The 27,370-nt window shown below is 38.2% G+C and overlaps 1 protein-coding gene across 2 annotated transcripts in view; it reads left to right on the forward strand.

Moving 5' to 3' along the window:
- The window catches only part of HECW2 (HECT, C2 and WW domain containing E3 ubiquitin protein ligase 2), a 113,023-nt gene that overhangs the window by 52,490 nt on the left and 33,163 nt on the right, over positions 1-27,370 (forward strand). For both annotated transcript variants that reach the window (XM_014954567.1, XM_014954568.1), the window contains 9 exons: positions 978-1,120; positions 4,704-4,804; positions 6,324-7,670; positions 9,141-9,236; positions 13,197-13,347; positions 13,707-13,810; positions 17,360-17,484; positions 19,746-19,931; positions 24,873-25,007. In XM_014954567.1, coding sequence (XP_014810053.1) covers positions 978-1,120; positions 4,704-4,804; positions 6,324-7,670; positions 9,141-9,236; positions 13,197-13,347; positions 13,707-13,810; positions 17,360-17,484; positions 19,746-19,931; positions 24,873-25,007 — 2,388 coding nt within the window. The remainder of the gene's footprint in view (positions 1-977; positions 1,121-4,703; positions 4,805-6,323; positions 7,671-9,140; positions 9,237-13,196; positions 13,348-13,706; positions 13,811-17,359; positions 17,485-19,745; positions 19,932-24,872; positions 25,008-27,370) is intronic.

The following is a 27,370-nucleotide window of genomic DNA, read 5'->3' on the forward strand; positions in this document are numbered from 1 at the left end:
CCATACTTTGTTGTTTGTTTATTTGAAATATCTTAAAATCCAGGGGAAAAATAAAAATCTTTAGTTCCTAAGCTTGTTACCCTAAGGGAATTTGTTTTCACCCTGCGTGTATGTGTGTGCATCTGCCAACATGCCTGTGCATATATTTGCCCTATACCACTTTTGAATCTTTTGGCCATTTTCAGGCAGACTTGATGGACCAGACAAGATCTCAAAGGTGAAGTATTCATAAACTGCACGAAAATTGATGCTAGACTGAAAAGAGTAACTGTGAAAATGTTCACTCGTAGGGAAAGGTGGAAAAGTGATCTTACCAGACATCAAGAAATCTTTTATAAATTAGCACCATGTTGTTTAAAGGCCCTAAGTGCAGAAAAGTGTTCTCTTGGAGCTTGCTGAGAAGATTTGTGAACGTTGGGGCAAAAATCTATAGAAAACTCTTCTCCTTTAGTTACAGGGCTCCTGAAGATACTGTATATGCATTGCCCTTTGGCTTCCTGTCATGCATACAAAAAATTGATGCCAAGCGTGGTGTTGGAAGGGAAGTTCACTAAACACAGCCTGGAGTGAGACATTTTCATCCTTCCTCCTGCATTGACCTGGCTGCTCTGTATAACCCAATAGAGTACAGCAAGGATTCCTTCTCTTTTTGCTTTCTACTAAGCAAATTGAAATAAGCACTAGGATACATTGCGTTCTCCTTTCTGACAAAGACCATGGAGGTGCTTTTATGCAGTGCAGTTTCTTACTGAGCAATTGTTTTCAAGGAATGATACAAGGGTATAGGTTTTGTGAGAGGCTAGTTACATATGCAGAAATGCAGTGCTTAGTAAATGGTGTTGACATTATTTTGCAATATGGAAACTGCTGTCATCAATCATCGCTTTTGGAGTTCAGTGCATAATAGTAATAATTATGTACATACATTCTGAATAAAGGTGTATTGATCTGGTGTCAAATATGTTCTTTCCTTCCAGAAATATTCTTTTGTTGCACTTCTAACAGATGTCCTGGAAATTGAGGTTAAAGACAAATTTGCCAAGAGTCGTCCAATCATCAAGCGCTTTCTTGGGAAGTTAACCATACCAGTTCAGAGGCTATTGGAGAGACATGCAATTGGGTAAATTAATACATTCTTAGTGCTAACTTCTGTTGATCCTAGACTCAGCATCTAGGATACTGGTGCAAAGCAGCCTGTCTGGCTTACTGGTATAGACCTGCAAATTTCTACTGTATTTGTAGTAAGAAATGTAGTAGGAATTTTAATAGCCTTGTTGCCTGTCTGGAAGGTGTCAGTCTTTCTAACCCTGTTCTGCATGCATGTACCCATATTTGTGTATATGTGTGTCTATAATTTGTTTTCAGCTTAATTTCTGTACACAAAAAATGCTACTTTTGCAGAACATACTACCCTCTGGCTAGTCAGTCAAGAAGCAAAGCGTTATCACAATACTACATCATTGTGTGCAAATTTTTTAGAAGAAGCAGATTTTATTGCCTCACTTCTTTTAGAGTTCAAGTATTTTTAATTGTCAGTTTAATAATGAGCTATTTAATATCTGTTCAGCTAATTGGCCAGAACTACAAGTCTGTGACTCATTATTTTTCAGAGTGCTGGTGGTACTACGGAATTAAAATTGCCTTTTGCTATGAATGGTGCACCGATGGGACTCAAAATTCACCTGTTGTGCTACTTAAAAAAAAATTCGGTTCATTTTTTGATAGCTAATTGTTATGGTATAAAGATGGCAAGTCACTTAGAAACTTCTAAGATGTTTTATACTTCATGGTAGTTACTGGAGGGGTCCATAGTATAGTCAAGTGGGTGATCCAGTGAGGCCTTCATACAGCCACGTGCACTGAGAAGAGCCTGAGACTTTGTCATTGGGCACTGTGATACATTCCAGGTGTGAAGCAAATGTCTGGAGGTCTGCAAGTGATGCAGCAGTGTGTGCAAAAGTATAATTTTATATTTAAGACAGAGCAGTAATTGTAGAGTGTATCTTTTTACATTTATAGGCTATATTTGACAAATTAGAAAAAATAATTCCTTGAAAGACAATGGGAGGAACTGAATTATCCAAGTATGTTTTGTATAGGACCTAACTCAGAGTCTGCTAAAGTTGATATGTCTCCATTCAGTTTAAAAGGCCACTGGATGAAGGAATTATGAGGAATGATGGTGAAATAAAATGCATATATTCTTCCCTGAAATTGTAGCAGCATGGCAGTATCATCATGCGTTAGCACAAAAATCAGGATATAAACCACTGGCCTCCTTTTTCACAGATATTCCCATCAAAGTAACAAGTTGCATAAATGGAGAAAATCAAATTCAATTTGAAAACAGTTTTCAGCTTTAAGTTTCCAAAGGGGGTGGTTACACTGGTAAGTAAAGTAAGAATAAAATTGTAAGAGGAGCTTAAAATTTTGATGATGTCTTCTGATACAGAATTTATTTAAAACAAACAAACAAAAAACTAAACCAACAAAATCCTGCCCATTTGTTTTATAGTGGTATCCAAGAGCAGTTCAGGAGTATATACAATCTAAGTTTTCTAAGAAGTGCTTCATCTTTGAGTTTCCAAAAATTGTGATGAGTTGAGCAAGCAGCTTTTTCTAATAAATTTGCACACTGCTAGGGACTCAAACATAGCACCATGTTACAGACTGGTTTCAAAACTTAGTTCAGGGTGTTCAGTTCCATGCTAAATCCCCAAATGTTTTTCTGCTCTGGGATTTCTAGTGCTGTGAAGTTTGCAAATTACCCATTTGCTATGTTTATCAGTTCTTGCCTATGTTTTTTCCAACCAGTATTCTGGAAGACATTTCATGTTTTCTTCTCCATACTTCAGTTCTGTATATTTGATATATCAAATCATTTTTTGAAAGGAAGGGCTATATAATAAATGTGTAGCAAGAATGTAGGTAAGTACTCCGTTTGATTTTTGCCATGCTGCAGTTAGAACTGACATTAAATCAATCTTGCGGCTATTTTTTACCTCTTTATCTGTAAGTTATTTGTCCATTTACAGTTTTTGCGTGCCAGTCAGTTGTCAGAGTTCCTTTTTAGTAGACATTGTAAAGACAACAGTTCATCAGAAGCTTTGCAGAGGAAAGGAGTGGTTAATGTAGACATGAAGTAGGAATGTACCAAACGTACAATCAACTGCTAGTTCTTTTTTATTTTGTTTTTGGTCAAGCAAGTAAAACATCTTCACTTTCTTCTTTTTCGCTTTGGTGATGTCAAGGACAATTAAAATCCTATCCTGAGTGAACTTGAAAAATTACATGAAAAAAGTCCAAGAACTTAACAGTACACCATATGCTTAACTTGCCCTTCCCTGTATTAATGATGAGTATTAATGAATTAAAAGGTAAAGTCCAGAACCAGCCATTTTTAGACAGACTGCACCAAAATTCTTCCTGGCTTTTAGCTGTCGGCACAGCTCACAAGTTTGCGTAACAAAATGGCCAAGTGGCTTTAAATTTCATGGAAAATATGATAAATGAGCATGAGAATCATCTAGTATTGATTCAACTGAATACAGAGCAGACATTACTCATGTCTTGGCTGTCCCTAGTCTCAGAAGGCCTCGAGTAATGTAAACCTTATGTAAAACTGTGGAAACCTCAAATGGCAATCTTCTGAGGACACCCCAAGTCCAGCCGAGAATTGTAATTGGAGTACAGAGCGATGAATCTGTGACAGATCTGGAGACACTGCTATAATAATTCAATATACTGTGGCCAATAGAGTAATGTGGGGAGGCTGTTTTGCCTTACGTTGTTCATTCAGGACTTTTTTTGCTAAAAGTTTGGATGCAAACTGCTGGAGTTTATTTCAGTAATGACCTTGGATTCGTTGTAGTCTGTCACTCATATTGCAGTAGGAGCACTTCCAGTAAGGGAGAGGTATAAATTTATTTGTATGAATAGCAATAATTTCCTATGGAGGTCTTCAGCAGCCCCCTCCTCTCCTTCCAGCTGTCCCCCATCCCTTCAGGGGGATGAGGGGACGGGGAGAAGGAGGGCTGGAGGGAGGTGGGGGGGGACCTGGGGCTGTGAGTTCTGGCTGTGCCGAATAAGAATGTACAGCCTGGGATCTGATCTGATGTCTCAAGCTGATACAAGTGCTTAATCAAATCTGAGTCCCACTGAATTCGATAACCCTTAAGAACGTATTTGAAGTTTAATCCAAGCATTAATAGCCCTTCTAAATAGGAATGCAGAAGTGCTTTATTGAATGAGAAAATGTGAAGAAACTTATCTGGGAATTTTGTATATAATAAAAACCACAAGGGGGCAGAAGGTTTCAAAAAATGAAAGGTTTTGTTAATTATAAAACATATGTTGGCTTTGGGGAAGGATGAGGCTAGGGGAAAGGGGATCCTTTGCAATTTTATTTCTTTAGGACTTAAGAAGAGATTTAGGGATGTATAAGAATTGCTGGGACGCAATCTGTATTTGGAAATGATCAAAAATTGCTTTTTAGGCTGCTTTATCAGTTAAATAAAGGTATTTTACACCGTTGTTGGTATTTGTGCTTTTCTGTACAAGCCAGAGTATGTGGCTGATTTTAAGATTCTAACAGAAATTGCATGCTGTCATGCTCTTACCTGATAAAAGTCTCTCTTAGAAAATACTGGAAAAATAAAATGAGTAAAAATTATTTAAAAACCCCAATATTTTTGTTTTTGCAGAGACCAGATTGTCAGCTATAATCTTGGCAGAAGGCTCCCAGCTGATCATGTAAGTGGATATCTCCAATTCAAAGTGGAAATTGCATCTTCTGTTCACGAAGGTGAGAATTTATCAATGATCTGGATCCCCAGGTAGTTGTATGGAGAGAGTTTATATGTATTTCTATTTGTAGGATTTTCTGTGATAATGAGCTTTCTCATTTGTGTACAGTGCCTCTGTTGTAAATTTATTTTTTTTTTCTGTTGGGTTTCAAAGTTTAGGTATGTCACGTACTGCTTTAGAGATGAGAATTCCAAAACACCAGCACTTATCATATTGTTTTCCTGTTTTGTTAGATAGATTTTTAAATTGATCTGCTTATGACTCTTACTTTATGGGATAGATAGGATAATTGAATTAATTGTTTCTCTTCACTCTGTAACACCTTTGGCTGAGAGGCAGTTCCAAGGAAGATTCCACCTTCACTCTCCTCCCCTGCTAGTGTGCATGCAGATCACTCTGTCCTGTCCCCTTTTACAGGACACTGTCCTGCTTAGAACCAAGAATATCTGTTATGTTTATGAGAACGCATGCTTCTAATAGGCAATTCTTTTATTTCGTTTTTCTTGTTCTGAAGGCAACCAGCAGAACCTGGTTCGTAAATAGACATATATGTCTATTTACATGTTCATGACCTCAGATTCTCCCTCACTAGGCTTAGTATAATCTCTTAGGTAGTGAGATATTGCTCTGTCTTTTAACTTGATATAACCTTCTTGCCTTTTTTATAGCCATGTAGTCCTGTATCTCATGAATGTTTTTGCTCTGTCACCGTTAAAAAAAATGCTTCTGTCTTCAGTCCAGTTTGTTGTCAGGCACTTTAGTTCACTGATTCACTGTTAAGTTCCTTGCAGATGTGTACAGTTAGTTACAGCTGGATTATTCAGCGCTCTGCCTGTTTAAGGTCCATGGTGGGAGTTACCATCCCATCTCTCAAACGAGATGGGTTGTTTTCATTTCCCTTCTATATGTATCCTAGAACGTTACTTAAGTAATAAGTAAATATTACTTCATATCCTTGAACTTTACTTAAGTAGATCCCCATTCTTTACAGTGGAAAGTCCTATAAATTAACTCAAAATAAACTTTGTATATTGAATTTAATATCTGTACACAATTGGTGATTCCTCATGTGATCTCAGGTGCTGGTTTGCATGCCACTAAGTGGGTCGGTGACTTGCTTTGGATAAATCCTAATTTTGGATATGAGAGAGATGCTGTAGAGAACTGGTTCCTTGGTTGTAAGGCTGGTTTTACTGACAGCTTGGTAAGATGCTTGGCAGTGCTCTGTCTTTTCAAAGCAAAGTGGGAGTCTCTTAAAATCATACTTACTCCCCGTTAAATTTTCTGTATCCTACAAATTAGTATAGACTTATATAGAGAAAATTCTGTAACTGCTGTTACAACGCTGTAGATGCTTCTATTGCTTTAATTGTGTTTTCTTCCCTTAGTTGTCTGATTGAAATAAGCAGACATCTTGGAAGATGTGTATTTTTATATCACTTCTGTGATGCAGAGAAAGTAGAACGAACTGTCTGTTGCTGTGTTGCGTTTCACGTACAATCTTTGTGTCTCTGCAGATGCTTCACCAGAAACAGTTGGTACTTTGCTAGGAGTGAACTCTGTGAATGGAGACTTGGGGAGCCCCTCTGATGATGAGGACATGCCAGCAGGACATCATGATACATCCACAGTGTGTTCCAATGGTCCAGTCCTTGAGGAGTCTTCTGGAGAAGCAATCCTAAGACACCCTTTAAGGACTAGTACGACTCTGGAAACAGACCAGGATGACTTGACCTCTGGTGCTTCAAGATCATCACCTATCAGAGGTCGTCAGGACTCACTAAATGACTATCTGGATGCAATAGAACACAATAATCATCCCAGACCTGGAACGTCTGCCTGTGGTGAGCGCCCACGTGGAGCCTCCCCAAAACTGAGGAGTAGCTTCCCTACTGACACAAGACTTAATGCTATGCTTCACATTGACTCAGATGAAGAGGAGCATGAGCTACATCAAGATCTGGGTTTTCCATCTTCCTTGGAAGATGATGGTGGTTTAGTAATGCTTAATGGTGCTACGAGAAACGTTGAAAGAAATGGTTTAAGTTATTCATCAGATCAGGTAATGCAAGGGCCTGCAGAGAATGAAAACGTTTCGACCTCTGAGGCTCCTTTGCCATCAACTGATGACCAGCAAGAGACTCTCCCAGAGCTTCCACCCTCACAGTTAGCAGAAGGTGAAAGCCTGCAAGCTTCTCAAAGCGAAGCACCAGCAGACCAGGCTGACAGTGAATTGTGTGCTGCTCAGGAGGCAGAGCAGCCTCCTGGTAGTGCAGATGCTGGAGCTGCTGATGCTGCTGATGCTGCTGCTGGGAGCAGAAGGGGTGTTAGTGAAACAGAATCCATTGATCAAGGGTCTGAACCTTCCCAGATGTCATCAGAAACCGAGCAGAGTGACCCTGCTCGCACAGAAAGCGTCAGTGAGGCTAGTACCCGACCAGAAGGGGAGAGTGACATGGAAGGGGCAGACAGCTCTTGCAACGAAAGTGCAACTGTGCGACGTTCCTCAGTTGAAATGCGATGTTCTTTGGAAAGTTCCAGGTTTCCTGAAACTCCAGCCTTTTCTTCTCAAGAGGAGGAAGAGGGAGCTTCTGCCACTGATGGAACTAGAATTGAGCCAGGTGCTGAAACGCAGGATGCTCCAAGTACTTCTGGTTCTTTACCTGCGGTACAGTTACCTCAGGAGGAAGTACAGGAGGCTGAGGCAGGTGAATTGCAAGACCAAGAGGAAGCAGAAGAAATCTGGCAAAGAAGAAGCAGCCTGCAGGCAGCGGCTGCCAATAGCCAGTCTCAGGACGAAGAAACGGAAGGGGCCCAAGCAGCTTGTGAGGGTGCGACAGCACAGGTTGAAGGAGCTACTGGAGGTAACAACTGCAGGAGGCACTTTTGGAAGTGACCTTTCTGCAGTCAGTAACAATTATTTAAAAATTAACATCTGAAAATAAAGGTCTTAGTTTTTCAATTTTGTTATCTCGCAAGATTTTTTGTTGTTGTTCTTTTTGAGATTTATTCCCTACTTCATTGGGGTTTTTGATTTAACAAAAAATCAAAACTGAAATATCTAAGATATGTTTATTTTGAAACTGGATATGTTTTAATTCTTGAGAGACTAGTGAGAAGGAGAATGAAGAGGAGGAAAGGATCCCACAGTGTTACCCTGCTTGCTAATCAAAATGTTGATAGGGGGACATAATCACAGAACTATGAAATGCAAACTAGCATTTATGTTTGGGTATTTTCTTTGGCGTGTTTATAGGGGAAAGAAAATATACACATATGTTAACGTTAAAAAAATAAGGATAATCAAAAGAAAGAAAATGTGGAAAAAAAAAGTAATTTTTTAGTCACACTTCAGTTTTCTTTGGCGTGGGGGGGGAAGAAAATATACACATACGTTAACATTAAAAAAATAAGGATAAGGATACTCAAAAGAAAGAAAATTTTGGAAAAAAAAAAAAGTAATTTTTTAGTCACACTTCAGGCTGTTTATCTTCCCTTTCCCGGTCCCTTATCTGTGCAGACAAGTTCTAGCACAGCTGGAACCATGGGAGGAGAGGAATGTGTTACTCACTATAAAAGTCTTACCACTTGTAAAATGGTTTTAGTAGTTGAGAATTTTGTCTCTCTAAATCAATAAAAGTAGAAATGTGTCCCTAATGGATTGTTTCAAGCACATTTCACAATGGATTAGCTGTTTAATTTCTTCAGGGATTGAATTGGATCTAGTGCAATCAGACTGGATTTCTGAATGCATCCTTTTCATAGCAGTTCAAAAGTTTTGTGATCTATGAATTTCTTCTCTTCATAAACAGCTCTTTGATTTGGAAAGAATAATCTTGGTATTTGTTTCAAATACTGTCAATATGTGTTTTTTAGCATAATTTTCTAGACATTTGGGACTCTCTTTTTACTAGGTACCAGGTTTGGCAGATCAGTGTGGCTGCAGCAAGGAAGGTCAATGGACAGTTTCACCTCCCAGTCTTACAGCAGGTTTCTGTGGTGGCCAGGTGGAGTTTTGTCCTTGTCCCTTGCTGGGATATGGCTCAGGCACAGGCTGTTGTTTGTGTGCCCTGGATCCTGCTGGTCACAGGTGGATGCAGCATGTCCCAAGAAGTGACATTCTCAGGACCAAGGCTGTAGCGCATCTCAGAGAAATCACTTACCCAGAACTGTAGACATAACTTACTTTGCCACCCAAAAATAGATGAATATTAGATATATCCTAAAATATCATAGTTCTGCAGAAGCTTTAGCATGTTTTGTTCACTTTAGAGGCATCTCTAGGGTTTCCAAGCATTGACTGAAAAAATAATTTGTGGGCATTTTGATTGCAGGTTCTCAAGCCAATGGCCATCAGCCCTTGAGGTCGCTGCCTTCGGTACGTCAGGATGTTAGCCGCTACCAGAGAGTGGATGAGGCTCTACCACCAAGTGAGGTTCTTCATACTTTAATTGGGGGATAGCCTGCCTCGGTCTCATAACTGAGATCTCATTGCATTTCGTTTTTAAATGTGAGAACTGAAAATGAGCAGCTGAGACGTTCCAAGTGAGGAGTGACGATGATTAAGTCTAGTGCTGTTTTGTAAAAGGCGTTGTGCTCAGTCTGCAAACTATGCGGATGTGTTATGGTAATTATACCTGGTGCATACACACTTGCCACGTGACACTTGCGGAGAATCAGGAAGGCACGGTGCTGCCTTTTCAGTTTGCAGTGCACATGGGTGGGGAGGTGAGGTGATATGCTTGGAGAGAAAGATGTCAAGCCCTCTGAAATCTCTGAATGCTGCTTGTACGGTGCTGATTTACAAAGAAATACATAACACCTTTAATCTCTGCAGATTATGTGAACGTTAGCTGTGTTTTCCTTGCATTTTTTGAGGCAGCATGAAGACTGTTTGAATTAAAATAAACCTGGGTGTTAAGCAACAGTTAGGTGAGCCTAAATTGACAGATAAATTGTAATTTCTGTACATATGAAAAATACATTGCTCCCAATTGTTGGACTGATTCACTTGCTTAAACTTGGGGTGGTGAAAATCTATGAGGTATTAGATACTTAAAGGAAGGGCAAAGTAAAAAGATACACAGCTAATCTGCTAAAATTACTTTAAAACAAACAAACAAAAAAAGAAGTCAAATTGGGACCCGCTGAAGTCTCTGGCAAAGCTGTATTACTTTAAAGGAGTCAGAAATTCAGATATTTAGTATAAAATTAATAGATCCTTATTTTGTAGTATGGAATGGGACTGTGATTGCTGTGTAATCGGAGAGGGTAACTGGAAGGAGCCCGATAGCAGATCACAGATATAACTATATATTGGAAACCCTGAGTGATGAGAAGGTTTTGTTCCCTGCTGTTTCTGGTGTAATCAGCACATATAACAAACTAGTCCTGCATGCAGATCATAAAGTTAATTAACTGCCACCTCAATAGGCCATTCCTAGTTTTTACAAAATTATGCCTGGGAGACACATAATTCAGTTGCATTTTTATCACTTTTCATACTGAAAAAGACAAAGAACGTTACAGGAAATACTCAGATCAGTGTCATAAATGAGAAATGCATAGAGACAGCTTTTATAGTGTCATGGTTTACACATAGATTGCTTCTTGTGTTTCAGAAGCAAGCTATACGCTACAATAACTACTTGGGAAAACTGTTGGAATGTTAATGAAGAAGGTTTGGCGGTGTGGATTTCTAACATTCGTGACATTTGCTGGGTTTTTAGAGATTGATGCGTGGGCATGCATATACACACTGCCCCTTTACAATCAAAGCCCAATGCAATCTTCATGTAGATCATTCATTTACTAATGTGAATAAAATCTTAAATATTAATTGTTGTCTAGATCCAGCTTTTCTCTTCCAAAGCTCTACTTCCAGATATGTAACAGTTTTAATATTTTGAGAGTGAAAATTATAGAAAACATTTAGAATATGATTTTGAGTTATAAACTGTAATTTCTTTGTATTTTGGGTTGTATTCTATTTGTTATTTCACCAGAATCTGAAACTAAGAAAGAAAAATAGGTCCATTTCTTTCAGTTGTGTGTAGGTTAAGTTAAAGAACAACAATAAGAATTGAAATATTTATCTAGTATTTCTACCTATAACATGCAACATCACACTCCGATTTCTACATTCCTTGACCACACAACCTTGATGAATTACAATTTTGCAATTCAGCAAGCTAAGGTATTTGTAACACATTTGATTAATGGACGATATCCTTGTATATAGCGATACTGGTGCAAGTGCTTTACTTTAGAAGCCATTGCCCAAGTGCTTAAACTTGTGTATTTGTGTGTCAGAATTGGACGTATAATTACCACAAGAAAAATTTCAACTATTATACAGTGGTTTAGGCTTTAATCTTTAATTCTTTAATCAGAAGAATGAATTAACAAATTTAAACTGTTTTGCATTTTTTTCTACCGTATGAACAATTCTGTCCTTCCTGGTATACTTACATGGTTGGGTATTTCTGTTTACAACCTCTGGTTTCAACTTTTGAGTATTTTTATTTAATCAGAAAAGACTATTTTTTGAAATAGACCTTTGCACAGCAACATCTGTTTCAATCATTTCTTTCTTTTTAAAAAATGGAAACATTTTTCAGAGAAGGTTGAAATGTTTGCTTTTTTGAGACATAAATGAGTTTTTAAAAAAACTTTCAAATGTCTTATGCTTTGAGTAGCAAATACAGTGATTACACCATAAGCTTTATTTTGATGCAATTTTCTTTATTTTTAAACTTGTATTTTAAATTTACAGTATAATATAAAATTTTGATTTTTTTTCTCCCGGAACTGAAATTTGGCCCTTAAATGGTTCTCTTTATATTCCTATCTATTGTGCTGCCTTTTTATATTTTTTTTTCCTTTGAGCTTACTTTCCAACATAGCTCTTGTTCACACTAGAAATGCTTTAAGCACTAATAGGCTGTTTTGATTGTGCATCATAAAGATAGAAGAGTAATTTGCATTGTGGCCAGCTAAAACACACAGCTGTCGTGTGGAGATGACACAGTGAGTTTGTCTCAAAACCTGCCTTTCCTCCCTCTTGGTGAGTCAGCTCAGGCCCTACAGTGTAATTCAGAGAGCCACTTGACTGCCTCCAAGAGTTGACAGAAGTCATAGTGCGCTTACAGTAACAAAGCCTGAGGTTTTAAAACTGTCAGTATTAAATACCTTACAGTAGAATTCAGTTCTTCTCTGCTGTCAAGACATTTTTCTGCCCACTTTCCTTGTGGAGCGGCATTCATATAGGATTGGTTGCTCGCCAGTAGTTTCTAAAATGTTACTGCAGTGACTGATGTTTCCACCTAGACTGGCAATATAGAGCATCTCCTTTAGAAACCTTCTGAGCTCTCAGACTGTTTTTCAACTGACATGCTAAATGGTTTGCACATTTTCTGCCATTGCTAGTGCCCCAAGAACCAGACATGTCTGTTTCTGTAAATAAAATGTCTTAATTTTTTTTTCTTGTTACATGGCCCCCAGCTATGATCAGTGTTTTGGTATCTTGCTCATTTTATAACCAGTTATTAGACAGACAGTGTTACCACCCTAAAAAGCTTTTGATTAAGGCCTAGGTGTTGAGATGCAGACAATGCTCAGGAGAAACTAGTAAGAGAGATGTGGTCAGGGCAAGGTTCCAGCACCTTCATCTCTGCTCACCAAGTGTGTCTCCATGGCCTAAACTTCTAACATTGTCTGTAGCTTGTTTTGTAAAACCGGTGGACAGTGTTATAGTTACTGCTTACACCAGAAGTTGAATTCGCTTTATTTGCAGAATGGGCAGTTCTGGGACATGCATTTAGTATGTGAAGGAGTTTCATTGTTAGAATTGTCTGTCTTCTCAGGCAGGTCTGCTTAACTTTAACGTAGGTACATGTCAACCCAGAAAGAGTACTGGGATCTGTTTTATTACTGTTACTACTAGCTGAGGAAAAACAACAGTGGGTGTCAAGCTTTGCAAAGTTTTTGGTACTTATCCATTGGCCTTTTGCACTGGAAATAACACCCAGAGATAGGATCTTAAATTACTTCAGTCCAAGAGAATTAGACTAAGTATCCCCATAATTTCTTTTTTTCTTTTTTTCCCCTGGGACAATTACCAGTTAGTGGGAAATAGAATACAGAAAGAAGTATAAATTATTAGATACGGATTCCACAGAAACTTAATGGGGAATTTGATTTGTGGGATAAAACAGAGAAAAGCTGTGTCTCTTAACCCTTCAGAACGAAAGTTCTGTGCTGAAGTCATCCTGTAAAAGAGAAATAGAGACATGGAACAGTAGATTCAGTTGCAAAAGTGACAGAGCTAAAATAAAGAGAGAAATAAACCCTATGACCTCCAGAGTTCACAGTATTTTATTGTTACTTAGACTGGGAGGCTCGAATTGACAGCCATGGACGGATTTTTTATGTGGACCATGTGAACAGGACAACAACATGGCAGCGACCCACAGCCCCCCCAGCCCCACAGATTCTCCAGAGGTCAAATTCCATACAGCAAATGGAACAGCTGAATCGCCGGTAAGGATTACCCTTGTTGTTTGTGAATTGTGTGTTTGCAAAACTGCATTGACCATTTTAAGACTGAGTATGAAGACAGGTTGACAGCTGGTACTGCAGCTGGCCATATGTGTTTATTTTTATGTGGCTGTCCCTTTTAATTTGCATGTGAGCTTCTAGGACTTTTGTATTCCACCTCTGTTCATAAGCTATATGGCTTAAAAAAAAACAATCTGATAATGGTTTCCAGAAATTCAAAAGGCTATTAATGCAGAAATTAGAGGTCAGTGTATACTAGCCTTCATGGCAAGCCCCCTTGGAGCCAGAATTGGGTCATAGTTACCATGTACTATATATAAAGTCCAGTTTCCTAACCCTAGGTACCAGAGCATCCGAAGAACAATGACTAACGACAGGCCTGAAGAGCATACAAATGCTGTGGATGGAGCTGGAGAGGAAACCGACTTTCACCATTCTAATGCAGGTTAAAAAAAAAAGATTTGTTTTTTTTCCCCCCCCTTACAAAAGGGAGCACTCATCTCATCATTGATTTAATGAGAGTGACATAAGGTAGAACCTAACTTCTGCCCCTAAAAGTCTGGGTGAAAATGAAACAATGTTTTCATTGCTGTCTAGTTTTTGAGGATTACGGCTCAGCCTGTTCAATACGCTGAAGAGATGAATGTGAGATTCAGACCATTTTGCTGTCAGTACCTGACTGGGTAAAAGTATAGGCAGGACATCTGCAGTGAAAAAGCATAAAATGTGTGGTCTGGGTTGGAAATATTTTGAAGTAGTAGAATATAGGACTAGAAGGGACTTTGGGCAGTCATCGACTTTATCTCCATGCTGAAGATAGTTTGGGTGAGCTGTACCTAAACCATGCTTGGCAAATGCTATCATCTCATGTGTTCCTAAAACATGTTCTCCAGTTAATGGACATTCTGTAGCTTATGTAGATCTGCTCATATAATTTCTCAACGTATTCTTAAATCATTACTTTGTAGTCTTTTCTGTCTTTCCTTGTGGCTTGTGTTTTTAGGTCTCCAGTTACTTTGTTGGCCAACTCAGGATTGTCTTGGTTGGCCTACTCAGGATTGTCTGAGTTGGTCTGCAGCTCCTGAGGAATATTTCAGAAAATAAATGAAGCTGTGAGACTGCTGTACTGAAGAGACTGTGGAAATGACACATGTCTTCTGTACAACACTCCTTATACATTTCTCATTTCTGTATAATTTTTTTTTTTTCCTGATAGTTTGACACTAGCCACTAGTCTTCAGTCTTTGATCTACTAAAATCAGGTCCAGATCCTTGTGTGCAGATCTTTGGCATGGATGTCCATTTTTCATCTGGTGTTTGTACAGTTGATTATCCCTACCTGCACACAGGTCTTTGCACCTTTCTAATGTGTCACTATGGTTTTGAGTGTTGTCCATTCTGCTCTTCAAGTACTGCAGCATCTCCTAGTTGGAGAAAATTCTGTCCTCCCTATCCAATCATTAATACAAATAATGAATAGGACCCGACCCAGACAGATCTCAGTGAAATATTACTTGGTGTACTCTTTTTGCTTGACATAAATCATAACTTTTCTTCAGTTCATCTTTGCAAACTGCTGCATACCCCTTTCCGGGTGCTTTCGTCTGTTTCAGGTAATTTTCTCAACCAAAATGATCCTGAGAGTGTAATGTAAACAGTATTAAAGGCCTTATTAGCGTCAAAATATGTGGCCTTTATACCACTAAAGTAGTAGAAAATAACTTCACTAGTTTGCTATGATTCATTCTTCAGAAATCCTGATTATTTATGTTTCTCCACCTCGCTGTCTTCTCATTGCTTTAAGTTCATGTGTCTGAGAATAGAAAATACGTCAACTCATCTATAGTTTCCTTCATTCTTTTTTTACCTATTCTTAAAAATGGATATAAAATTTATGCCTTTTCTTTTCTTCTGAGAACTTCTTCATACCTCTGAAATAATCACCAATGTCTCAGAGATTGCTTCATCTAGTTTCCTAAGCATGTTCAAGTATCAAGCCCAAGGGCTTTGAAAAGCTCTGATTTGCACCACAGACTTTAACCTGCTCTTAACCCTTTTCTAGCCCAAGAAGAAAGTTTTTAGTTTCTGGCTGTCTAGTTGGTGTAATCCTTTTGAAGGAAGACAGAAGGAAAGATCTTTTTTTTCATGATCTCCAAGCATCATTTCTAGTTTTTCTTCTCACTAAGCAGCGATCTCCTTGGTCATCTTCCTACTACTAATTTACTAATACATTTGTAAATTTAGTTTTTTATCCATCCAGTCCCTTGTGTTAGTTGTGTGTTATTCTGTGCTTTGGCTTTGTCTCCAGATGCTATTGATATTCTATTATAATACTCTTTCCTAAATTAATCTAATACCCAAGCAATACTAACCTTTCTTGAGTTTCAAGTCATTGTAGAGCTTGTGATTTAGCCATGTTCTCCCTTTATATTCTTTTTTCTTCTGCTTTTTCCTTTTCTATCTTTGTGCATGTGCAGTTAGATGGTTTTTCTGTAAACAAGTCGGTTTAAAGCAAATTCAGGCTAACTCCTAATCAGCAAGTTCAGCTGAATAAGCTTTCCATAAACCAAATTCATAAGACTCTAAGCTGCAAGAAAAAACCCACCTGGTGACACATTCTGGTTTCCAGATTACCCAGACTATGATAGCAGACCTGTGACATCTGAAGCATGTCACAGCATCTTCCAGGGTGTGAGAAGTACACCCGGGTTTTGTACCAGAGTTGACATGCAACCCCAGTGTGTGCCTGGAAGACACTCCCAGCCCAAGTGTTCAGGCATTGATTCAGGGGGCTTTATGCTGCACTGCTGCCGCTCCATAGACGTGCCTCAGGTGGGAGGGCTTCAGGTCTGTTGTTCAAGAAGCATCTCTAAAACTCCCCTTGTTCATTTATTTTTCCTTTATTTCTATTTTATGGTTTCCTCTACTGCTTAGAATTAACGTCTTTATTTTCCCCATCCCTTTATTCAGTAATGTTTACCCATCCATATTTAGAATTTTACTGTCTTTGTTCTTTTCCTCCTCTTTTTTAATTTTTTCACTTTTTCCTCAGTTTAGAGTCTCATTCACTGCTTCTCTTTTCCTTTCTCTGCCTGTGGGTTATTGTTCTTTTATATCCATGGTAGGTGTGTTCTATGTGAATAATGTTCATCTATGATTCTATGATTTCATGGGGAAGTGTGTGAGTAGTGCAATATGTCAAAGAATGAAAGTCTGAAATGCAGAAGATGGCATGCATTTTAGAGTAAAATCACTGCAGAACCAATTTGAATTTGCAATTTTTCATTTATATTAAAATATGCATCCAAATGTCCTGTTGATTTTCAAAGATAATTGGGGGGAACAGTTTTAAATATTGTAGCAAATACCACTCACAATATATTTTCAGTTCCTGGTACTGTTGAAAAGTCAGTGCACTTCTACAGTTGCTAGGAGAAGACCCAAATGTTTACTGAAAGTGGAAACTTGAAAGATACTTCCTTGACAACCTGTTTCTTACTTATATAAGCTGTTTAAATACTGTATCAGGGTTGTGGCTGTGTTAATGACAGTGATTTTTTTAATTTTTATTTTTTTAAAAGGAGTAGTGAAACATTTTTAAGTGTACAATGACTTCTATTATCCATTAGTTAGCATTTAAAAAATAACTTATCTGCATACAGTTACAGTGTAGCAATGTGGGCTTGCCACAGGGATCTTGCATCTTATACACAGGCATGTTTGGTAACCCAAATAATTGGGCAATTTTTTAAAATGATTTTTCATCAAAAGTAGCAAGTAAAAGTTACTAAACTAAAATTGTGATATTTTCAGGAACTTCATTGCTGTGTTAGAAGAAATTCAGGTACAATTCTGTGGAGAATACTTAATAAATCTGAAATAATTGTATACCTAGTGCTTTTCTTGCTTCTGTAATTAAAATCGATATAGTTGTTTGCAGTGATGTTTTGGTAATGATTATTACTGGAAGTCTTTTCATTCACTTTGCTGTTAGATTTTCGAAGAGAGAATGTGCTGCCTCACTCTACCTCCAGATCCAGACTTACTTTATTGCTCCAGTCTCCCCCTGTGAAATTCCTTATCAGCCCAGAGTTCTTTACAGTGCTGCATTCTAACCCTGTAAGTATAGCATCTACACCTGAAAGACTTTCATAGATATGTGCTTACAAATGTAGTTGTCTTGTGTACAAAGGCACTGCTCAGTGTTTGATGCTGAAATATTGGTAATATGTAGGGAGGCTGGATAAATTCAAACACACCTTCATTCCTTGCAATTGGTGGGCTATCGGAGTTATCCAAATTGGCATTAAAACTTCTACAGTTTTTATTTTTCACTCAAGTCTTCATCTATCTTGCGATACAAAACTCATTTGTTTATTGAAGCAATAGCTTTCTTACTGTATGTTGCAGAGGGCGAGAGACAATTCTGAGACTGAAAATGGTGCTTATTTTTTAAGATCACTTTGCTGCTTATGGGATGATTTCTTCCCTGCCGGATTGCCTGGTTATATCAAAATACATTAGAGGTCACACTGAACAAAAACACATGTTAATATGTATTTTTCTTTTCTGTTTTCATGTTCTTCAGTGCTGCTTATTACATAGAGGTTTTTTCAATGTTTCTTTTCCTTTGTGTAACGGGATGCATCGTGTAAACAGAAGTAATGGAATGAATACTCTATTTTCTGAAAGCACACTAGTTAATAATTCAGTGTTTTTTTAAATTTTAAAGTGTTAGTTTTGGTTTTGATACATCCGTATGCTCTGTATTTGAATGATTCTGCTTAGCTTGTGTAGGTTGACCTTGAATATAGGAAATAGGACAGAGGAAAACAAGACCTCTGGCCAGAGAGTGGAGGGGTAGGGGCGCAGAGTGATTTTAGGCAACAGTACAGTGCAATAGCAGAACCCATGTCTCGGCTTCTGTCTGTTGCTAATCCCAAGAGAAAGACTTGGTTTCTGGTTGGCTGGGTTTTTTTTGGAGGGAAGGATGTTAACTGTTTATTTGCTTCTTTTATATATTTAAAGCTTTTGCTATTCCTCAGTGCTTTTCTTTCACTCTCTTATTCACCATTTGTCCTGATTTGAGATAGAGCAAAACCAGTTTTCCTTTTCAGTAATTTTACTTTTCAGTTATGTCTCTTGTACCTGAATGAGCTCTCTAAAGGTAGTGGCGTGTTTTTCAGACAGTTTTTGCTTCTAGCAGATAACATCTGATGTTTGTAGTTAATACCAAGGAATGGTATGCAGAGAAGCACTTGCTTGTACTTATTGCTATAACAACCAAGGTCAGCTAACTTTGTGATGTTCCGTGTTGGAGGGCCAGAAGCGGAAAAGCGTAGAGGGGTCATACCTGTAGGGAGGAGAACACAGGACAGGTTACCCAAAACTGACCAGCAGGATGTTCCATCCTCTCTGCATCGTGCTCAGTGTAAAACCTTGAAGGATCAAAGGGGTCAACCCTCTTTGCTTCAATGGCCAGCATCCAAGGAATACTCTCTCTGTTTTTCTGCCTTTGATCCTGATCCGTGTGTTCCTGAATGCACTTCCCATCTATTGCGGAGTCCAGTCTGGGATTTTTCCAGTCCCTGCCAGTGACGTGATCATCATCCTGGGAACTCGATACTATTTTTTTAATACAATTGAATATATTTCATTATTTTCTTATTAATATATTTCCTTTTTTATTGTTAATATTTCATTAAAGGTGTTTGGGGTTTTTTTTTCTACCCATAAGTCTCTCTCGCTTATTCCCTCTCTGTTCCTTTTCTGGGAAGGGAGAGGGGTTTACAGAAAGTATCTATCATTTGCTTAGTGGCCAGCCTAGTTTAAAGCTTGACATAATTTTATTACATAAATTACACATGGACATGCAATGAGAGAGTATTTTTGAAAAATCAATAGGTGGAAACAATATTTAGGTAAATTTGTGACACGTTCTACGAGCTTATATATCTCTGTCCTGCAGAAAACCTTACCAACTTTATTGCTGTATTCTATGGCTTCATTTGACTCATTATTCCAGAAATTAGAAAGTTTATATGACATTGTCTACTTCTAAAGCAATTTTTAATGTTACAGGATTCTTCACAGTTCCAGGTGCAAGTGTGGTAAATGGAACCTGTAATATATTTCACATTTTGCTGAAGTGAGTCAGTTAAAAAATTTTGTATACATCAAGCAAAATGAGAAGCATCAAACACTAATCTCAAAACCTTGGAAAGAGGACCATTTTTTTCATACTGTTGTGGCTTAGTTGGAGATAATTTTAAAGATTTTATAGATGATCAGATTACTTATTTGTAGTGGAAATGTTGTCTTTTGTAGTAAGAAGAAATTTTACCTTTTAAAAATACTTCCTTTTGTTATCTGTTTTTCAGAGTGCCTACCGCATGTTTACAAATAACACGTGTTTGAAGCACATGATCACCAAAGTCCGGCGGGACACCCACCATTTTGAGCGCTACCAGCATAACCGTGACTTGGTGGGCTTCCTCAACATGTTTGCTAACAAACAGCTGGAGCTGCCGAGAGGTTGGGAGATGAAACACGACCATCAGGGCAAGGTAACGGTAACGTGCATGTGGCTCCATTGAGTGCTTGGTGTTGGATCTTGCAATGTCAGGACCCAGTTGCTCTTAACAAGAGCATAAGTGAATATCGTTTTCCAGACCTAAAAGGTGTGCAAGGAAAATTACTAGAAATTCTGTAGCCTTTTTTCAATGAAATAAGTTGTGTAGATTCCCTTGGATTTTTAAAACATCCTTTGAAAAAAATTATATACTGTGTAAAATATAGGCAGTTCAGTGAAGTTCTCTGGAGTTCTGCCTGTGTGCTCATAGTAAATTAGATGCAAAGTTACTTTTATCTGCTGAATTTTATTTAGTTGTTATTGTTGAACCATTTGTCTTAATGTTTGTTTTTTTCTTGTTTAACTGTCAAACTTTTCCTTGGGGCTTTTTTTTTTTCTTTCTTCAATGTCAAATCTTGAGTGGGATTCATTAGTGTGCATTATTTGCACTTTTTTTCTTTACTAGCTAACCATTTTCCTAGGTGAATCCTCTACCCAAAAGCTAAGTAGATCCAGTGTTCATCAGTTCTGAGCTAAAATGGATTCACTTAAGACTGGAATAGCTCTGGGGGTGATGACTCCATCACCCCCAGATTATGTATTGGGTAACAGGAAAGAAATTGTGTGTAGTAAGCTTTATTAATAGGGTTCTTGAATAGTTGCAAGTCTTACTGCTTTTCAAAAAAGGTATCGCTTTTCAATTTCTAACAAAATATTTTAAAATCACAGACATTTTAATAATAGTAATGTAATTTTAATCTAGCTTAAGCTAGTGTATCCTCACTATCTAAATATTCTTTGCAGAAGATAGGAGGGTTAAAAATAGATTGTGATAGGCATGTGAGGAAATGATAAGACTATCAGTTCATATGAGAAGTCCTAATTAGGACTATAGGCATATTAAGTTTCTTGGTTCTTACGTTTATCAGTCTTGGTACGGTTAGCTGTGAGTGTCCATATAAATAATGATCTTGATGCTTGAAAAGATTACAGGCAGATTCTAAACTGAAGGGTAGAAGAAGTGCTTGAGGGTTGTTTCCTCCTTGAGTTTATTAACTCTGGAAAGCACTCTGTTTTTTTCGTTAGAAACACAATTAGGAATGTGCAATTACACTAACCTTGTTCTTTGCCTCCCTCATTCTTTTATGTTTTAAGTAATTCTTTTTCTGTTCTGTTCTTCAGCGGCCAGTTTTTTCCTGAAAAATACAGAAATTTTCAATTGACTTTAATAGGCCATAATTTTAATTCTTCATAGAGAGAATTAGACCTTTGGATTTCTGGTCTGGTATTTGGTAACTGTGATGCTTACCACAACCTTAAGCAACAAGAAGCACTGAATAAATCCCTGCTGGGATTTCTTCTCTTTGAATTAGGCTCAGTATTGTTAATTTTCATTATGTTGAATTGCCTTTGTCACAAGTGGCACTTGTGGCCAGTAGAAAAGCTTATTCAGCACTCAAAGAGAGATTATGGCCAGTAGATGGTGACACCAGTGCTTGATGAGACCAAACCGAAACTGGACCTGCCTTTATTAAAGCATAAAGCTAAAGAGAAGCAAGTAGAAATTAGCCATGCCACAATATATAATTACATTTCCTTTCCCTGGCTACTCTTCCCTGCTGAGACAAAGTTTGTCTTTATTTTTCCAAGTATATCATAGTAAGAGGCTTGGTGCTCTTGCTGACAGGACACAGTGACCGTTCTGACCCTTGTGCAGTGCTGAGTAGTAGAGTTTTTATTCCCCAGTCAGTGTGGTCCTGGTTGCTTGTCCTTATTGCAGGCTGTCTTCCAGGGTCATCTGGGAACTTCCTACCTTTGAACTTCCTTCAAGGCTGCACAGCAAAGCCCAGTTGCCCACTCCTCTTTGACCCTTCCGTGTATCCCTTACAGAAGATAAAATTGGTTTGGCATGCAGTTCTCCCTAAAAGGTCTGACATAATTAGGATATAGTTTCTGATGGGCATTACAGATGAACCTTCTTTGGTCACTGACCACAGGGAGGCAGAAGACCATTGGAAAAAGTGGTAGCAGGAAGCATCATACAGGCTGGCTTGGTCCCTGAGCTGAACTCAGCCTGATGGCTTTGTATGCAGCAATGTAGAATACACACATGTATATACAGATAAGCACCCCGCTGCATTTGTGCAATATGTGTAAGCATATGTTCGTATTTTAAAGCCAGATGCAAATGTATATACTTCTTAATTAGATCTCTGCAAGGTGTGCAAGTGCATAATAAATTATTGTAGGGCTTTTTTTTTTGTTTGTTTCCTTTTTTTTTTTCTTTCTACAATGAAGGAATCCATTGTAATTGGTTAGTAATGTTTTCAGTAGGAAGGAAAGGTACTTTAGCAAGCTTCATACACTTTAATTGGAAGGGCAACTGTCTATGTTTAATGGACTAAATGTAGTTTTGGCACTACCCATCTTATGTCAGTCTCTTCAAGCATCATAGATTTATGGATTATAACTAGACAGGAGTTATGAGAGGAATTTTTTTGAATGAAGACTGTGAGCCACTGTGTTTTGAGCTGTGTGCCAATGTCCAGATTAGCCCAAAGCCTTGAAGCTCCAATGATTATCTTCACTGAAGCTTCAAAATAGTAATTTATGCTTTAAAGTAGGCTGCTACTAGCTGACCTGCAAGCATTCATATTTAATAAGACATGATGGTCTTTAACTTAATATTTAAACCGAGTTGTTTATTTAAATGTAATGCTAAAGAACACTACATGCAGTATTAGATTGCTGCATTAACTCAAAGAACTGTGTAGCACAACTCTGGGTAGTGCTTTCTCCTATATTGAGTCAGTACGTTTTTTTCTTCAAAGTGATTTAACAGTATAATGTTGACTTACTGCAATCAACTTTTGTTTCAATTAAAGTTCTTCACATCTTACAAATACACATAGACCAGACTAGACAAAACAGTAGAGGGACATCAAAAAACTCTATACTAACCACTTGCTAATAAGTGAAATAAACCTATTATTTGGGAGCAAAATTTTCAGAAAGCCTGGATATGTTCCAGCAGCCTTTTCCAGTCATTTTCCAGGCCCAAAACTGAAATTTCAGAGTGGCTTTCATTCTGCTTTCCCACTGGTTTCATATTCCCTAATCTGTATACTTGCCTTGCAGGTGACATTATTTGTCAAGGTGAACAAGTCCTGCATTAGGCGCAGGTGTTGCAATTAAAATTTGATTTATTGAATACACTTCATAGTTTCTGAACTGTGTAAGAGTCAGTTTCAATTGTATATCTGCAAGTATGTCAGGTGATCAAAACAGAGTTCTTCCTTAATGTGGGGTAATGTGATTCCTTGCTTGTAGGCACAGGTTACAGGTGCAGGGGATCCCTGTTGGGGCTGCAGAAGGCTTGCTGCCTTCTTCTGGAGTGTTTCTAAGGTTTTGCAACTTTGGTGCCCCTCCATATGCTTCTCCTTCCTTGGGAAATGGAAGTATGAATGTTTTCTCCTGCCACAATGATGGTATTTAGTTGCTGTACAGCACAACACACTGGTTTGTCTACCTACCTTCATAGCAGTCAGAAGAATTGCATTTTTTCAGGTCTGGCTATACCTTGCAGTCTCAAACAGTGATTGCATGAGTACTATAAGGTAGCATTGCTGCCAAAAGAGCCAGTTCTGCTCTCCTCTCGTCCCTGGTGGGCTCACCGAGGTTAGAGGGACAAAAAGAGTAATTTTAGCCTGGACCAGCTCCCCAGCTGGGTTCACTGTGTGGCTACACAAACACTTGTGCCAGCAGAAGGCAGGAAGGGTACGCAAGGGATGCAGCAAGTGGTCAGGATGAGGGAAGATGAGAATGTTTCTTTTGCTGACACCACAGGACTAAATTGTTTATGAAACTGTGGTTGAAGTACCTCACTGGTATCCAAACAGAGAAATGGCTCCCGCAGTCCCCAACCTCCTCTCTGCTGGTCCAGATTCTTTGATTCCTCAAACCAGATGTCACTTTCCTGTAACTCTCCTGCTAAAAACCAGGATCTTTTTTTGCCACTTCTGCATGTTTCCAGGATTGTGACTGAAAAAAACAAAGTGTGTTGAAATAGAACAGCGTTGGTTTCCAAGTGCAACACTGCCACTGGGAAAAGTTTAAATTTCAGGGCTTAGAAACCTTTTTAGTTCAAATTGGGCAGAATTATAGGAAGTTTTCATTTTCTAGGACACACGGTCCTGTGACCTTGCTTTCAGCAAATGGCTGATGGGCCAATATGTAGTAGTTCTTACCAGCTGCCTGGTTTAAAAGCTTTCATTGCCATCATCTTTGTGTCCCTGGCTCACCTTTCTTTTTGTGTTCTTTTTTTTTTTTAATTGGTTTGGGGTTTTTTGTTTGTTTGGTTTGGGGTTTTGTTTGGTTTAGTTTGTTTTTTTTTTTTAAAGGTTAACAAACTTGAAATAGTTGTGTCAAGAGGATGGTAAAAATGCCTCTTGGCCTGTAATCATAGTTCATCACAGGATGCAATCATACACTTGACATACATACACCCAAATGTGTTCATAATTAGATGGTAAATAGTTCACAAAAGGGAACGGTTTTGCCACATAATGACATCTTTTTAGATGCTTATAAGGAACTAAAAGGGAGAATACACCAGGATTACTTTTATTAAACATTTAAGTCTTCTCTTCTTGACAATCATAATAAAGCTTCCTTCTTCTGGTGCTTGTCAGATGAGAATTTCAAAGGGCTTTATTGATGTGAATGAAGGAAGGCATTAAAGAATTCATCTTTTCAGTGAGATGGAAAGCTGTCGTGCTGCTTCTGCCTCAGGGAAGTGCAAGCCACAGTAATGTGAGGAGGATTTTCCCAAAGCCTCACATCAGCAAATGAAACCTGGATCCTGACTAGCCATTAAACTCAAACATATTTATATTTGAAAAAAAAAAAAAAAAAAAACTTCTTTCTCCTTCTGTAGGCTTTCTTTGTTGACCACAATTCCCGCACCACCACGTTCATAGACCCCCGGCTTCCCTTGCAGAGCAGCAGGCCCACTAGTGCGTTAGTCCATCGGCAGCACTTAACCAGACAGCGCAGCCACAGCGCTGGTGAGGTAAGTGGGATCTGCCCGTTCTCTTCGGGAACCACCAGGTTTTTAGAATCACCCTCTTTCACATTGTTTCGTTCGCAATTCCATGTTGTGGGGAGCGTGATTCTTCTTTAAGCGTACGGTACTCATCCAAAAACGTTTATTACTTGCTGGCTGTTGCTGCTTTTGAAATGCATGAATTCAGAGGAAAAACATCAGACATGAGTTTCTCTTACTTTTAATTCGCAGTAACCCCATTTAACCACAGGAGAGCATCTGATTACAGATTACCAGGATCTGTATCCTGTCTTTCGCTGCCAAAATATGTATTGTTGTCTAGCATGGTGTCTGCCAAATATGTTGATATAACTCTGAAAATTAGAGGGGTAAAAAATAGTGGATGTGTATATATACATCTAGATGTGCAACTTTCTGAATAAGTATAAAAAAATCTTACCACGTGTAGGGTTATGAGACTGCTATATGCATTTGCATATGTGTTTCATCTCTACCTTCTAGACAGAAATACACGTAAAACACTGTTTTGGTTGTTATGTCACTGTGGACCATTTTCACCGGCAGTCTCCATATTGTTGTTTTAACTTCTTTTTGCTTGAGAGCAAGTGTATGTACAGTGACTTAGACTTCAGTTATACTTTCTTTGACCTCCGTACTGTTGGCTGTACATTGTCTTTTCAAGGGAGGACTACTCCATGCCAGGAATTAAAGATAGTACAATTTAAAATGCTCTGATTTATCCTTTTTTTTATAGCTCGGATGTTGTGGCAGATGAAGTTCTGTTTCAGAGGTCTGTTTCAGAGCAAGCATGAATCTTCCCTGGCACTTCTCTAACAGGGCTTCCGCTGAGCTGCGGCAAGCGAGTGCAATACCACTGGCTGCATTTCTTGTCATATCCCCTGTGAACATGGTTTAGACACCCACAATACTTTCCACTCCCTACCCCCAATGTAAGGTATATTTTACAAATGGTTTTAAATGGCATTTAAATTTGGTGATGTGATGTAGACAGTGATGTCTTACAGCAGGCAAGGAAGCTAGCAGTGTCTTCCTGTAGCTACTTAGATCTTTGATAGGGTAAAGCAAGTATTTCTGTTTACAACAGAGCAGAAATATTTTTTTTTTCTTAACTTTACCAAATATGCACTAAAATTGTCTTTTCTTTAAGCAGTGTGCAGAGGTTCTGCCACTTAGAGAGATTCATGCCAACCTTGCTGCTGAAGTTGTCAATACTGGAAAATAAGTGTCGTTTATGTTACAGGAAGTCATAATATATATTGCATATGCACAGTGCTGATTACCTGCCAAAATTTCCCACTCCTTCTAGATACATAAAATTCCTTAAACCATGTTTCTACATGTAATTTTAGAAGTATTTCCTTGATAACATTACAATTGTAACTTGAAGTATAATTCCAGATAGGAATCTCAAACATAGCAATTCAATACCGTATTCCCATTAGTGAAGCAATGATGTTCATTTATATGCATATGTATGAACCCGAACACCACTTTTTCTTTTGCCCTTACTCTTCAAGTGTTGCATATTTGCAGCTATTTTTCCTGTTTTTAAACCATTGCATCAAGGAACTGGACATTATTGCAAAAGATGAATACTTAATGAAAAAAATTCTCAAAATACTTTCTTTGGATTTGCCTTGCCATGAACTTTGATGTTTTGAAGCCACTGACCCAGTTTTTACAGGGAGATGCTCTAAAGCAAACATTAACCAGTGTAAGGAATGCCTTTTTAGCTAAAGCTGAACTGCAGTGGGAAGCTGGAGCTAATAATAATGGCATTCCTTTTCCAGCACAGTGCCTACAGGAAATAATTTTTCATTTTTCTGAGTGTATTATCAGAGACCACAAAGATCTTGGGAGATATCTCAGGACTTTTGCTTCTTTGTGATTTCAGAGACTGGATTTAAAAAAAACCTTTATAATTATTTGATCTTTTTAGTTAGATGTTTTAGAGATCTTTGAAGATTGGAAGCATAGTTTAAATGCTAACCATTACATGTAGGCAGAGGAGAAGTAAACATGAAGGTCCAGTGGGATGAAAAAGAGGTTGAATGAAATGTTTTCTATAGATAAAATGCAAAATAATGACATTCTAGAAATTACTAAAGCCTCAGCACACTGCAGAAGTTGCACTGACATCACAAATGCTACCAGGAACACTTTTACATTGTGGTTCTACCTTAAAAAATGTTCATATGCAACTTCCTTTAATCCCAGACGGTGTACACAAAAAAATCAGAAGCGTTTTACTGAGTGATTGTAGGAAACACATTTTTACCAGTTTTGGACTTGCCTGAATGAAGTGAACTTGTTTCTTTATCCTCCCACTTCAGCTACAAACTTGTTTC

This window comes from Calidris pugnax, unplaced genomic scaffold (genome assembly GCF_001431845.1).
Source record: "Calidris pugnax isolate Ruff unplaced genomic scaffold, ASM143184v1 scaffold103, whole genome shotgun sequence".
In the NCBI taxonomy this organism is placed as follows: Eukaryota; Metazoa; Chordata; class Aves; order Charadriiformes; family Scolopacidae; genus Calidris; species Calidris pugnax.